This window comes from Oncorhynchus clarkii, chromosome 24 (genome assembly GCF_045791955.1).
Source record: "Oncorhynchus clarkii lewisi isolate Uvic-CL-2024 chromosome 24, UVic_Ocla_1.0, whole genome shotgun sequence".
Taxonomy (NCBI): domain Eukaryota; kingdom Metazoa; phylum Chordata; class Actinopteri; order Salmoniformes; family Salmonidae; genus Oncorhynchus; species Oncorhynchus clarkii.
The window spans coordinates 8,246,181-8,260,914 of NC_092170.1; the positions used below are offsets into that span (position 1 = coordinate 8,246,181).

Here is a 14,734-nt window from a genome sequence, read left to right on the forward strand (position 1 = left end):
ATGAGAGACTGATGAAGTGTGTACAGCCTGCTCAAGAACCAAAGCAGAGATCATGCCTTTCAAGAGCCTATTTTCAAGTCGTCGTTAGAGTCGCACCTGCAGCTTTACAAAGTATTACAAATCAAAACATATAATCCAACGTTTGTAGAACAACTGAAGTGACATTAATAACTTTAAATTAAGCATATAGGAGTACCCATTTCTTTGTTAACCACTCAACAAAGAATAGCCGCATGTGCGCACTTCCCTCAAATCGTTTGGAGAAAATATCCTTTCTATTTTATTCAGCTTTGTTCAATTGTCTTCTTCAAACTTTAAAATAAATAATGCCAAGGAATTCTAAGCAAATCTTGCCAGCTAAATTAACTAGTGTAGCCCACAGCCATATGGCATAGCCAGATCAGGGTATGCTATTCTGTTCTTCGGAAATGGACTATTTAAACCTGTCTAAAATAAATCATGGTTTATTGTGAGGGTGTAGGTTATATTACATGGATTTATTAGACTCTTTAAAATGTAGATGTTCCAAAGGTCTGCATCGGTGGCTTGTAGTCCAGGAGATGCTAAATGTGTTTGTCAATTAATGCAGAGAAGGATAGAGAAGGATCAAACTTGACTCCTAAGCTGAAGATGACAGAGGACACGTGGATGGCCTGGCCGCTGATTGTAGGGCAGATGTTTCCAGCACTGGTGACCTGCTTGGGTTTCCCAATAAGCATAGCCTCAGTCTTGCTACTGTTCAACTGGAGGAAGTTCTGACTTATCCCCAGTGGAGGCTGCTGAGGGCTGGACGGCTCATAATAATGTCTGGAACGGGGCAACTGAAATGGCATCAAACACACGGTAACCATAGTAACCACGTGTTTAATGTATTTGATTCCACTCATTCATTTACAGCAGTTACCACAAGCCTGTCCTCCCCTATTAAGGTGCCACTGACATCCTGTGACCCATACCCATGTGTGCGTGTGCTTTTGTATGTGTGCCCACATCGCCGCCTATGCGCGTGTGCGTCTACACTATGTGCGTGGGTGCTTAGAAGCCTACTGTTTGGGTGTGCACAGGACATACGTGAGATGTAAGGAGAGTTGCATCTTTAGCCATCTTTGTATACATCCTCTTGGAATGTTATCAGCCCTGGTGAACTTTGTGTGGAGACGAGTTTTATAAAAGCAGACAGAGAGGAATCTGTATGTCACAGTCCAGTTATTTTTTAGCCTACAACCTCTGATGTATTGTCATCCTGTGTAGTCGAAATTGTACACAGTGCTCTTTGGCATTGGGTTGTTATGATTTATCAGGAGAATCATGTTAAGTAGCCTCAACCCATTATGTATGCACAGACACAACAATGATCTCATAATTAGGGCCGGGAGTTTTGGGGCACTTTTTTGAGGCACGATGCTTTTACCGGTAATTCCAGCATTGTCCGCTAGTGTTGCTGGTTGTGCGTGTACAGCATATTCGGTAGGGGGGGATTGTCTAAGCCAAGGGAGGCATAGCTCTACAAACCTTAATCCCACACAACCAATTATTTGTCAGGGAATACTATTTGTAGATCAGTGATTCTACTTCTCAATTTGCTCAAGCTGATCCTATCCAACACTCAGAAGTTGTATCTAAAAAATAGATCAGTTTAAAAATAGATATATTATTGTTCTTTATTTAACTACACAAGTCAGTTAAGAACAAGTTCTTATTTTCAATGACGGCCCAGGAACAGTGGGTTAATTACCCTGTTCAGGGGCAGAAGAACAGATTTTTACATTGTCAGCTCAGGGATTCAATCTTGCAAACTTTCAGTTATTAGTCCAATGCTCTAACCACTAGGCTACCTGCCGCCCACAGCTAAAGAGGAGAGTCAATGAAACCAACCATGGAAGTACATTGGAGCGAATTCAGGGGGGTAGCACCGACCGGGACTCGAACCGATGTCCAGTAACTGTCAAGCCAACACCTTAACCATTACAGAACATTTCCTAGGATTTCCTACTAGCAGCAACACCAGTGGACAATGCTGGAAATACCAGTAATAGCACAATGCCTCAAAAGTGCCCCCCAACTTTTTTTTATGGATGTCAGACACTGTGTTTTATCATTATTGTGTGCATGTGTGGGTGTGTGTTTACGTGGGTATGCTGGCTTGCGTGCCTGTGCATGTCTTTGCCCATTTCTGTGTACTTTGCCATATAGTATACCGGTATGTGTGCGTAAACATGTGGAAATTACAGCTCTCTCTCTGAAGTAAAAATCACAGTGGTTACTATGTGGATCCCCCCATTCCTCCCTCCCCTCCTCTACACAACAACATGATTGAAGATGGATGTCACACAAGGAGAAGGGCCAACGGGTCCACAGCTTCCTGTAACTTTCCTCTGCTCATCAGAGCTCTGATCTGCCTCAGAGATACAACAACAGCAGGAATTCAGCAACAATTCCTCTCCTCTTCCCTTGTTAGCTATAGTGCTGAATCTGACTCCAGCTTCTGAGTTTGAATGTCTGAATTTTAAAAGGCATTCATTATTCTCATCTCTGTAGCTTACGCCATCCATGCACCACACATTTCATTTTTGAAATATGCTGCCTGTGTGTTGAAGTGCTAATGCATGGAGAGCGTTTATTTTCTCCCCGCTGACTGTGTCTACAGCAGTGGCGACCCCGTCATTCGGGGCAGGTTTTTGAGCCCCATCTGTTCAGCTAAAAATATATATATAGTACCAGTCAAAAAGTTTGGACACACCTACTCATTCCAGAGTTTTTCTTTATTTGTACTATTTTCTACATTGTAGAATAATAGTGAAGACATCACAACTATGAAATAACACATATGGAATCATGTAGTAACCAAAAAAGTGTTAAACAAATCCAAATATATTTTTGATTTTAGATTCTTCAAAGTAGCCACCCTTTGCCTTGATGATAGCGTTGCAAACTCTTGGTTATTCTCTCAACCAGCTCGAGGAATGCTTTTCCAAACGTCTTGAAGGAGTTCCCACGTATGATAAGCACTTGTTTGCTGCTTTTCCTTCACTCTGCGGTCCAACTCATCCCATATCATCTCATTTCGGATGTGGTCGTGTGATTGTGGAGGCCAGGTCATCTGATGCAGCACTCCATCATCCTCCTTGGTCAAATAGCCCATACACAGCCTGGAGGTATGTTTTGGGTCATTGTCCTGTTGAATAACAAGGGATAGTCCCACTAAGAGCAAACCAGATGGGATGGCGTGGCATATTGCTGCAGAATGCTGTGGTAGCCAATCTGGTTAAGTTTGTCTTGAATTCTAAATAAATCACAGACAGCGTCACCAGTAAAGCACCCCCAAACCATGCTTCATGGTGGGAACCACACATGCGGAGATCATCCGTTCACCTACTCTGCGTCTCAAATTTGGACTCATCAGACCAAAGGACAGATTTCCACCAGTCTAATGTCCATTGCTTGTGTTTCTTGGCCCTAGCAAGTCTCTTCTTCTTATCGGTGTCCTTTAATAGTGATTTCTTTGCAGTAATTCAACCATGAAGGCCTGATTCAAGCAGTCTTCTCTGAACAGTTGATGTTGAGATGTGTCTGTTATTTGAACTCTTGAAAGCATTTATTTGGACTGCAATTTCTGAGGCTGGTAACTCTAATGAACTTATCCTCTGCAGCAGAGGTAACTCTGGGTCTTTCTTTCCTGTGTTGGTCCTCATGAGAGCCAGTTTCATCATAGCGCTTGATGATTTTTGCGACTGTACTTGAAGAAAGTTCTTGAAATTTTCCGCATTGACTGACCTAGGGGCTATCTTCTATATACCACCTCTATCTTGTCACAACACAACTGATTGGCTCAAACACATTAAGAAGGAAAGAAATTCCACCAATTAACTTTTAACAAGGCACACATGTTAATTGAAATGCATTCCAGGTGACTACCTCATGAAGCTGTATGCGAGAATACCAAGAGTGTGCAAAGCTGTCATCAAGGCAAAGGGTGGCTACTTTGAATAATCTCAAATATAAAATATATTTTGATTTCTTTAACACTTTTTTTGGTTACTATATGATTCCATATGTGTTATTTCAAAGTTGTGATGTCTTCAATATTATTCTACAATGTAAAAAATTAAGAAAACCCCTTGAATGATTAGGTGTCCAAACTTTTGACTGGTACTGTATATGTCATGCCTGCTCCCGCTCCCCCTCTCTGGCGCTCATTGTGCACACCTGTCACCATCGTTTCGCGCATCAACGCTTCATTGGACTCACCTGGACTCCTTCACGTTTTTGATTGCCTCCCCTATATCTGTCTATTCCTCAGTTTCCTACCTGTGTCAGCATTAATGTCGTTTTGTTTCCCCTGTTCTGTTTCATGTACGTTGTTTATTAAATGTTTACTCCCTGTACATGCTTCTCGTCTCCCAGTGTCTGTCCTCACATTATATATATATATTTGTTTTTTTGTGGCTGTTATTTTGGCATTAATACATGTCACATATCAGTTTGCAAACAATGTAAAAAAATAATAATAATAATTAAATCATTGAGTTAATAAAGCCGCATACAAACATGTTCTCTTTTATGCTTTCTTGAGTAAGGCAGATCCATAATGCAGGTGTTTCAGCCCAGCTCAGTGCTTTCTGTGGTGGCGGGGCAGCCAGCGGTAAATGCAGAGCATAGGGGTTGGTAATGTTCTCTAGTTGGACTGCCTCTTATCCACTCATTGTTCCCTTATGCCATAGCTTGAACAGCTCAACAGTCAGTAGAAACCACAGTTGTTAAGCAAGTCAGCCATATCAGCTATATTTTTTTTTAAAGGCAGTAAATGAGACTGAATGAACTGTTTCGCTGCCAGACAATGCTCTGCTCATAGCCAGGTGTAGCGGTGGTAAGGATTCTCTCCACGGTGCTGAAAAGAAAGCTCTGCTGTTAGGGCAGCATTATGTAGGCTCTAACAGTTTGTCAGCACCGTTTGTCACAGTTATAATGCAATGAATGTATTGTTTAGTGTTGTGTTGTGTAGTGGCTTTGCTGGCATGCATCTAAAAAAAAATGAGTTTGCCTCACCAAGATTTACATCCTAACTTTGCCACTAGTCTACAGCACTATAAAGTGAGCAGTGGGCGGCTGACTTGCCCCAGCTTGCCGTATAGACGGCGTCTATCTGTCTAAAACTGACCAGGTCGGGTCGCACCCGTCCATTGCCCTAATTATGCACACAAACTCAAATCCCCAGTTCTAATCTTTCCCCTGTTTGAAGCTGCCGCACTTCCAGGCCTTAGTGTTATTACCTTAGTCACAGATGATGAGTTGGAGGGGTCACCGAGGGCCACTGGACTGACCTGAAATAGCCCGGGTGTTAAGGAGATCCAGTAGCCTAGCTCTGATCCTCTTACACCCTCTGCCGAAACAGTTTCCCGTTTGACCAGGGTGGAGAGGGTCACACATCATCCACCCTGTTTTAAAAGCATGTCTGCCCTTGATGACAGAAAAACTGTGACAGCACTGGTCAGAGACAGTCCCTCTACTGCAAGTTACATGCAACCAGAACCCCTGGCTCATGTGCTTCCTATTACTGTTTGTGATCGGTGAGAGATGCCAGCTTCCACACAAGATTAACTGTGTTGTAGAAGCTTGGGAAATAGGAAAAACACAACCTGAAAAACTGGGGCGCAGTTTAGATAACACAACTGACGAGATATCCTTAAACCTTGTGTTTGGTTGGTGAATTACTTGCAGTTCTCTCTTGTTTTCATTCTCAAAAGACTGTGACTCTACTCTATATCACCAGGTTGGCATTGATACATGAAGTCATTGACATGGTAAGTAGACCTGAAATACAATAATAAATAACCGTTTAGATCTGTGCACTATAGACACTATATCAGCCAACTCCAGGCTGTCATTGGTGAATATTACCCCACTTCTTGACAGTCCCTTTTTACGTTCCATTTTATCTTCTTCTTCTGCTTATATTTTTGTCTATTTGATTCCAGACAAAGTGCCATTCTGTCCCGAAGCGATATTCTGTTTTTCATAGTCATTGTCATTTGGGCTTAAAATGCGATGTCGTGGAAGCCTTTTATCATTACAGGGTGACAGAGGTTTGCCAAAGACACATGAATAGAATCCGATTTCTCCTTCAAAGCGCATCGTCAGTTCAAACCTGAGCCAATGTTTTGAAGGAAGCCTAGACGGAGGACATTTCTCACATCATTTCATCTGGTGGATTGAAGCGTGCATGTGTTCCTTCACTGGGCCAAGCTTGTCACTGCCGACACAGTACAGGGATGGATTAAACCTACTTAACCTACACACAAATGTCAAAACATTGCTACCTTTATCACCCCTCATGAAAGGAGGCATGATGAACATACCATTAATTATATACAATACTCTAGATTATATCACTTTTTGAAAATCACGTGGTACCTTGATGAAGAGTGTCTGTACTGTAGCTTGGTTTTGAAAAGTAATTTATTTCTTGACATAAGTCATCCGTGCTATGTTGCCTTTCTCCCTATTCCTCACGTCTCACAAACGTTGGCCAAACCTGTTATGTTAGCCCAGGTTGTCTCATGATGCTGCCTCTTACCCGTCTACATTCTGGCGTCAGATAGGTTCGAGTTTGAGTGGTTTCCTGCCAGGTATGACTGGCAATGAGGCAGGTTATCATCATCATCACTCCCATCTCATGCCAAGAGCGCTCTTTGTATAGATACAGTCTATGTGCATACTGTAGCTGTACATTCCACTGAGACCCTACAGAGAATACCTCTTTTTCAGATAAGTCTGTAATTGTTTGCCTGAAACCCCAGCAGCTTTAACGGTAGGATCCCCTGGATGTTTCGTGAGACGAATTCCAATAATGAGAATTCAACCCTGAATATTCTGGCAGAACGTAAACTCTCGTAAAAAAAAGTATTGTTTTGTTCACAGTGGTGCACTGGAATTGCCCGAGGCCCAGGCCCACGCTAACGAGGCTGGTTTTCATTAGGATTCATTACTGTGCAACTATGACCCACCACATAATGAGCAGGTTCTCACCCAGCAGATGTGCAAATCATTTCCTCATATTGTCTGTTGGATAACATGGAACTTCCTTTTCTGTTTTGCACGGCCATAGTACGTGTAAGGGGTGTATTAGGGTTCAGTAGCTTGACTGACATGTTGACTTAAACGAAGATGTGTTTATCATGATGAGATGACATGGTAATAATGGCCTGTCGGTTCTTGGTTTTAGTCCAAACCCTTCACGGGTCAAGAAAACCCTCACAGTTCGTCTGCTTGTTCAAGAGTTACTGAATAAATTAAACCAGAGGCATCTCCAGCTTTGAACCTTAATAGCTCTTTTCAGAGCGTTCTTCTGAAGTGAAGTCGGGGCTTTTCGGGGTGTTTTGAAATGGCTGCTCATAGTTTGTGAAGGAATAAAGTACCAACAGTGTACTTTGGATCACAATCTGTGTTTTGAGTAGCTACTCTTGATCTTGTGTGTATGCTACAGTGTTTCTCTGCAGACTTACTGGATTTTCTTTTGTACAGAGGAAAAAAATAGAGACACCTGCTGGGAATTGGCCCCTGAAAAGAAAAACAAGCTAGACGAAGGCAGGATACTGTGCAACTCCCCCTCAACTCTTTTATGCCCTAAAACTCAAACATGTCATGTTCGATGAATGTACACAGTTGGGGTTATTTTTGTAGATGTAGAACGTTTTTCAAATCACGAGAGATGTAATACAGCACAAGAAAAATAGAATTCAGAGGAAAAATAAGTCTTGTCAATGTACAATTTCCCATTTCCTTGTGCAGGAAGAATTCTCGGTCTGAAAAAGGATCCTCTGTGTGCATGAAGCATGAACTCTTTGTAAACAAAAGCACAAACTCTTTGTATAAAATGTTTGATCCCCAACAAGGAGGTTAGTACAGTACAGTATGTACATTGAGGGAGTTGCTGTGTAGACCAATGTGGTCCAGCTCTTTAAGTAACATAGCAGGCACAATGGGAACTATATTTTATGTTCAGTGTTTGTATTCTTTTATTTAAAAAAAAAAATGTTTCCCTACTTTCGTGGTTTCCAATTGGTAGTTACAGTCTTGCCTATTCGCTGCAACTCCTGTACGTACTCGGGAGAGGTGAAGGTCGACAGCCGTGCGTCCTCCAAAATCACAACCCGGCCAAGAGATTCTGGTTGGCCGGGTTGTGATTTTGGAGGACGCACGGCTGTCGACCTTCACCTCTCCCGAGTACGTACAGGAGTTACTGCTTCTTGACACAATGCCCGCTTAACCAGCCGCCGGAAGGAAACACAGTGTCGGAGGAAACGCCGTACACGCGGCGACCGTGTCAGCGTGCATTACGCCCGGCCCGCCACAGGAGTCGTTAGTGTGCGATGGGACAAGAACATCCCTACAGGCCAAACCCTCCCCTAACCCGGAAGATGCCGGGCCAATTGTCCACCGCCCCCCATGGGTCTCCCGTGGATCTCCCGGGCCGGCTGCAACAGAGCCTGGACTCGAACCAGGATCTCTAGTTGCTCAGCTAGTGCTGTGATGCAGTGCCTTAGACCTCAGCACCCCTCGGGAGGCCGTGTTTGTATTTTTTAAGATCATTCACACGGTTTTCCACACTGTTTAGCACACCCCACAAAAAAAACATGTAATAATTGACCACAACCCGGTCATACATGGCTGAACAAAACACTTTGTCTCTAGATACAGGCATATTTAGAGTTGGTGTCACACCCTGACCATAGTTTGCTTTGTATGTTTGGGTGTGATCTGAGTGGGCATTCTATGTTACATTCTATGTTACATGTCTAGTTTGTCTATTTCTATGTTTGGCCTGATATGGTTCTCAATCAGAGGCAGGTGTTAGTCAATGTCTCTGATTGGGAACCATATTTAGGTAGCCTGTTTGGTGTTGGGTTTGGTGGGTGATTGTTCCTGTCTCTGTGTTTGCACCAGCACTGTTTTGGTTTTTTCACGGTTCTTGTTTTGTTAGTCTATTCATGTATAGTTTCTTTATTAAAGAACCATGAATAATAACCACTCTGCGTTTTGGTCCGCCTCTCCTTCGACTCAAGAAAACCGTTAGTTAGGCCAACTTTTAGAATTTTGAATATTGTTCTAATTCTAGACATTCAGTTACATAGCATTATACCATGGCATTGTTGGATACTCATTTCTGATTGGCTTGAAGGGCATTCTAGATTGTGCATTATTTCCCCATAACAGTGTATTTTCACGGTAGAATTCAAAGGCTATAGTTCATTCTTACCAGTTTGAGCTGCTTTTAAAAGCAGAAGAAGAATTGAAAAACGTTATTGGCTTTGTTGAATTCAATGTTCTTAATAGCAAGCTAGGACTGATGGTTTGGTTAGCTAAACTAGCAAGTGTGTTTGTTTGGTTACCAAGGCAGTAGCCCCTCGTTGATGATCTGTTTCTTGTTTCAATTTTCCCCATGTCATATTAATGGGGAGCTAACATGGCTGCCATAATTATGTTGTTGTGACATGTAAATGCATCATAATGCAGAAACCTCAATGTCCTAACTCTCCTAAATACAGTATTTGGCTCTGAGCTTCTTTATGTAGATGTTTCCAAGATTACAACGATTGGCCCTCCCATCAGATTGTTAGATAGCACTCTGGTTAGATTTCATTGAGATGTCTTTGGGAGACTTGGGTGTGGACATGCTCAAATTAGCCTACACTACAGTGGCAACAAAATGGGTGTCTTGTTGTCACAGTGTCCTTGGGAAATAGCGAGCCGAAACCGCACATGCTCTAATCAGCTACATGGCCTCATTGGCCTTCATGGATTCATGAATGATTACATGTTGATTGGGCTCATTAACATTTGAACTAAGTGGCTACATCACTTGACGAAAATATAAATTCTTATCTGCCACAATTATTGGGCCTTCATCATTGATCCCGTGCCATTACGTTTTGACTTCCTTTCCACAAATCAAATGCCAAATCCTATTCCCATTGTGGACCCACAAGCTTGTTTTAGCGTAATACATGATAAGAATTGTAACCCAAACCCATATTGTGTGATTGCTCTGTACTGTACACAGTAGGTCTAACTGATTGTGTGTGTTGTTTTACAGGGTGTGGGCTATGGGGTGGAGGTCTGAGGCAATGCCTGGTTCTGGCCCCCCTGGGTCAAAAACACCCAGCAGCCCTGAGATGATGAGTGGCCCTCCGTCCTGGCACTCCTCTAAGTGATGAAGACCCCTGCCATCCTCCTCCTCATTCTGTCTGTCCTGTGCAGAACTGTGGTAGGCACATTTAACTTTGTTTCTGCTCATTACGGCAGTAGTGGTTGTACTTATAACATTACTTTGCACCTTCAATCCCATCCGTAGAAGTGTGTCGTGTCATTAGACGCTTCCGTCGTTAGTTTGTTTGATTGTCCTCAGGAGCCGTTATGAAATGTAAGTCATGTGAAGATGATTCACCGTTTTGAATCACTGCAGATCATAATGGTCTGTGTGCTTTATAGAACACAATCAGAGTGCTGGGAAGCTGATCTTAACAGTAGTGTCCGTGTGATGTGCTTTGCATCCTCAATCAATGCAGCTGGTTTAGTGTATATGTATATGTCAGCTTTTATGGAGAACTTAAGTTACAACACTACACTAAGCCAAGGCATTAGTGCTTTATAGCCAGTCAGGTTTTTAAACCCCGTGAGGTATTGTAGGGCTTACCCACTGGGGTTGACCCCTGACCCTCAATCTTGTGATGTATGACCGGCAGCTTGTGTCAACGAAGACGGTGAAGCACACGGTGGAGGAATGGAACAGATACAGGAACGAGTGCCTGCTGAGAATGAGCACGGACCCCACACCCCCAGGTAAGACTCAAAAACAGACGCCTGTCCTAATCAGACAAACCCCGTTACGGTTTTATAAATCTGATAGAATAACATCTAAAACGTTATCGTCTAGAGTAGACCGTAGAAATATGCAGTTGGCTTCACAATTATAATGGCTTCATCACCCCTTAACTAATCAGTCTCTATATCCTGTTTAGCTTCAGACCAAAAATTAAGGATTCAGGGTCTGCTGTCTGTCTGCTTACTTACGGCTTACTTATATCTTCTCTTCTCCCCCCAGGCTTGTTCTGCGGCCGTATGTTTGACATGTACGCCTGCTGGCCGGAGGGTGTCCCCAACACCACGGTTAAAGTGCCCTGCCCGTGGTACCTCCCCTGGTACAACCAAGGTACTGGTGTGGCATTGGTTAGTGCTTTATGGTTCGGTAGGATAAATTAGATTTTGTTTCATCCGACTTCCAGCTAAGAGGTTAATGCTAACACTGTTTCTGTCTAAAGCCGTACAGAATCAGGCCCCCAGTGTCTGGTCTGGAGTGTGAAATCATAAGCTCTGCTGGTCGGCTGCTGCGTAGCAACCTAGCGGCGCCAAAAAGCCCTGGGGCCGTATTTATAACCCTGCCCATTTCTGAAATAATATTGATTTTGATTAACTTGGCGCATGACATACTGTACACAGTATTACAAGCATACGCATGTTTCCCATTATAAATCAGCCTTGTCTGAAAACTGTGGACGCTTGACTGAGCATTAAAACTTTGCCTGGAAAACGCTTCATTCCCCTTTTATGATGACAACAATGACATTTATTTGCAGGATTATTTGGAACTATTGTCAATAGATAGATGATTGGGTTTTTGGATTTCCTGCCTTGGTATAGACTCTTAAGGTGAAATCAGCAATACTGTAACCTACTCATACTGTCAAATATTTGACATAAGCTACCGGTCTATTTACTGTGTTGGCAGAATGTTTTAATCTTTAGCAGTAATTTATGCTGTGTCTGGAACAGGACTGTGCCCGTTTCTGAACGAGAAAAAAATGGCAAATTGTCGGGGACCTGTCAGCGGAACATTTGAATTCAACAATGTTTTGTGATGGACTGCCCACGCACTCTGAAATATTGTGGGGCTACAACAACAACAAATGACAGTGCTCACAGTTCTATTTCTTGTGTGTTTTTGTTCTATTTGGCTTTTTATTTAGTTATTAGAGCACTACTGGTTTTCATTACTGCATTGATTTGAAAGAGCAAGCAAGAAAGGCATTTAGCTGTACGAGTCGTGGCCAAAAGTTTTGAGAATGACACCAATATTCATTTCCACAAAGTTTTCCGCTTCAGTGTCTTTAGATATGTTGTTGTCAGATGTTACTATGGAATACTGAAGTATAATTACAAGCATTTACATAAGTGTCAAAGGCTTTTGTTGACAATTACATGAAGTTGATGCAAAGAGTCAATATTTGCACTGTTGACCCTTCTTTTTCAAGACCTCTGCAATCCGCCCTGGCATGCTGTCAATTAACTTCTGGGCCACATCCTGACTTGATGGCAGCCCATTCTTGCATATTCAATGCTTGGAGTTTGTCAGAATTTGTGGGTTTTTGTTTGTCCACCCGCCTCTTGAGGATTGACCACAAGTTCTCAATGGGATTAAGGTCTGCGGAGTTTCCTAGCCATGGACCCAAAATATCAATGTTTTGTTCCCCGAGCCACTTAGTTATCACCTATGCCTTATGGCAAGGTGCTCCATCATGCAGGAAAAGGCATTGTTCATCACCAAACTGTTCCTGGATGGTTGGGAGAAGTTGCTCTCGGAGGATGTATTGGTACCATTCTTTATTCATGGCTGTGTTCTTAGGCAAAATTATGAGTGAGCCCACTCCCTTGGCTGAGAAGCAACCCCACACATGAATGGTCTCAGGATGCTTTACTGTTGGCATGACACAGGACTGATGGTAGCGCTCACCTTGTCTTCTCCGGACAAGCTTTTTTACGGATGCCACAAACAATCGGAAAGGGGATTCATCAAAGAAAATGACTTTACCCCAGTCCTCAGCAGTCCAATCCCTGTACCTTTTGCAGAATATCAGTCTGTCCCTGATATTTTTCCTGGAGAGAAATGGCTTCTTTGCTGCCCTTCTTGACACCAGGCCATTCTCAAAGTCTTCGCCTCACTGTGCGTGCAGATGCACTCACACCTGCCTGCTGCCATTCCTGAGCAAGCTCTGTACTGGTGGTGCCCCGATCCCGCAGCTGAATCAACTTTAGGAGACGGTCCTGTCGCTTGCTGGACTGTCTTGGGCGCCCTGAAGCCTTCTTCACAACAATTGAACCGCTCTCCTTGAAGTTCTTGATGATCCGATAAATGGTTGATTTAGGTGCAATCTTACTGGCAGCAATATCCTTGCCTGTGAAGCCCTTTTTGTGCAAAGCAATGATGACGATACGTGTTTCCTTGCAGGTAACCATGGTTGACCCAAGAAGAACAATGATTACAAGCACCACCCTCCTTTTGAAGCTTCCTGTCTGTTATTTGAACTCAATCAGCATGACAGAGTGGTCTCCAGCCTTGTCCTCGTCAACACTCACACCTAAATTACGATCGGCCACCCCCCCAAAAAAACGGTGGCCATTTTGTGCTCTAAAATGTGTTTATTATGATCAAATTTTATCCTCACTGTCAATTATTTTAAATTCCGCTACAAATCGCAATATTTAATTCAATTGTGATCCATTCTGACTGCTACATACATTTTGTCATCACACAGGACCACGTGCGGACACAGACCAATAATGGTCATGCAGGATGAAAACCACTACATCGACCATGATCCTTTGCTAGTTACAGATACTTTCACCATGATGCTTAGCAAATTTGGGGTGCCATTCAGTCCCATTCAGCAATATGGCGCGCTTTGGGAGTTTTCCATAGGAATACGTGGATGACTTCAGCGCTATCACCATCTACTGGTTTTAATGTCAATGTACAGAATTTAATTTGTCTCATCTGTTTGACTTCTTCCTTCATCTGTCCCTCCCCATGTCTGTGCAGTTCGTAATGGGTATGTGTTGCGGGAGTGTGGGCCTGATGGCCAGTGGGCCGTTAACAACACCAGCAGCACATGGAGGGACCACTCCCAGTGCAACGCAGACAACAACCAGCAGGTGGCACAGGTAATACCCATCATGCACCATTCCTGAAATAGACCTTCTTCTCAGAGCACATAAAACACATGGCTAAGAATAGAACAAGATACTTTCAAAGGGTTAATGCTTTTAATTACTACATGTCATTTTTTTGAAAACTTCACCAGTAGTCTTAGGAGACCCTCCAAGTACTGACAGATGCTTTGAGAGGTTAACTAATTCATGGCCAAATAATCATTCAAAAAGCAATAAGTAATAGAGTAGGTATTCCAATGGCATACCACCTGTAGGGGACATAGAAATGCAATTACCAGAATGGCCATTCTTTTACGATAATGCCCGAATGCTCTGATTGTTTATGGATGTCGAGGTGGGCTAGCAGCAGCAGTTGCTGTCCCCTCATGTTGACTTCCAATCATCCCGATCAGCATGCTCAACTCAGGTCATCCTTACCCTCTCTCAATTTCACATCTAGTGCTGCACTCCATTACGAGCTCAGTAATGAATGGTCCATTTACTACATCAATAGAAAAGATGTCATTACTTTCGTCAGTGTAATGAATACTCATTAGGAAAAAGGTGTAGATTCACGCACAGGTGTTTATTTCGCCTTCGCAGAAGGCAGGAATCATGGTCATACACAGGTAGGCAAACAGGCAGGCGAATCAAAAGTAGGACTGAAGGCTATAACTGGTTCTCACAAACGAGCTAGGAAAAGACTTAGTAGAGTCAAAACGAACAATACCTCACAAAAGGCACAAACAGA

At 42.9% G+C, this 14,734-nt stretch overlaps 1 protein-coding gene across 1 annotated transcript in view; it reads left to right on the forward strand.

Moving 5' to 3' along the window:
* The window catches only part of LOC139382503 (glucagon receptor-like), a 31,573-nt gene that overhangs the window by 9,251 nt on the left and 7,588 nt on the right, over positions 1–14,734 (forward strand). Inside the window, exons 2-5 of the mRNA XM_071126591.1 lie at positions 10,094–10,264; positions 10,743–10,839; positions 11,102–11,209; positions 13,874–13,995. Of these exons, the coding sequence (XP_070982692.1) occupies positions 10,211–10,264; positions 10,743–10,839; positions 11,102–11,209; positions 13,874–13,995 (381 nt within the window). The 5' untranslated portion in view covers positions 10,094–10,210. The remainder of the gene's footprint in view (positions 1–10,093; positions 10,265–10,742; positions 10,840–11,101; positions 11,210–13,873; positions 13,996–14,734) is intronic.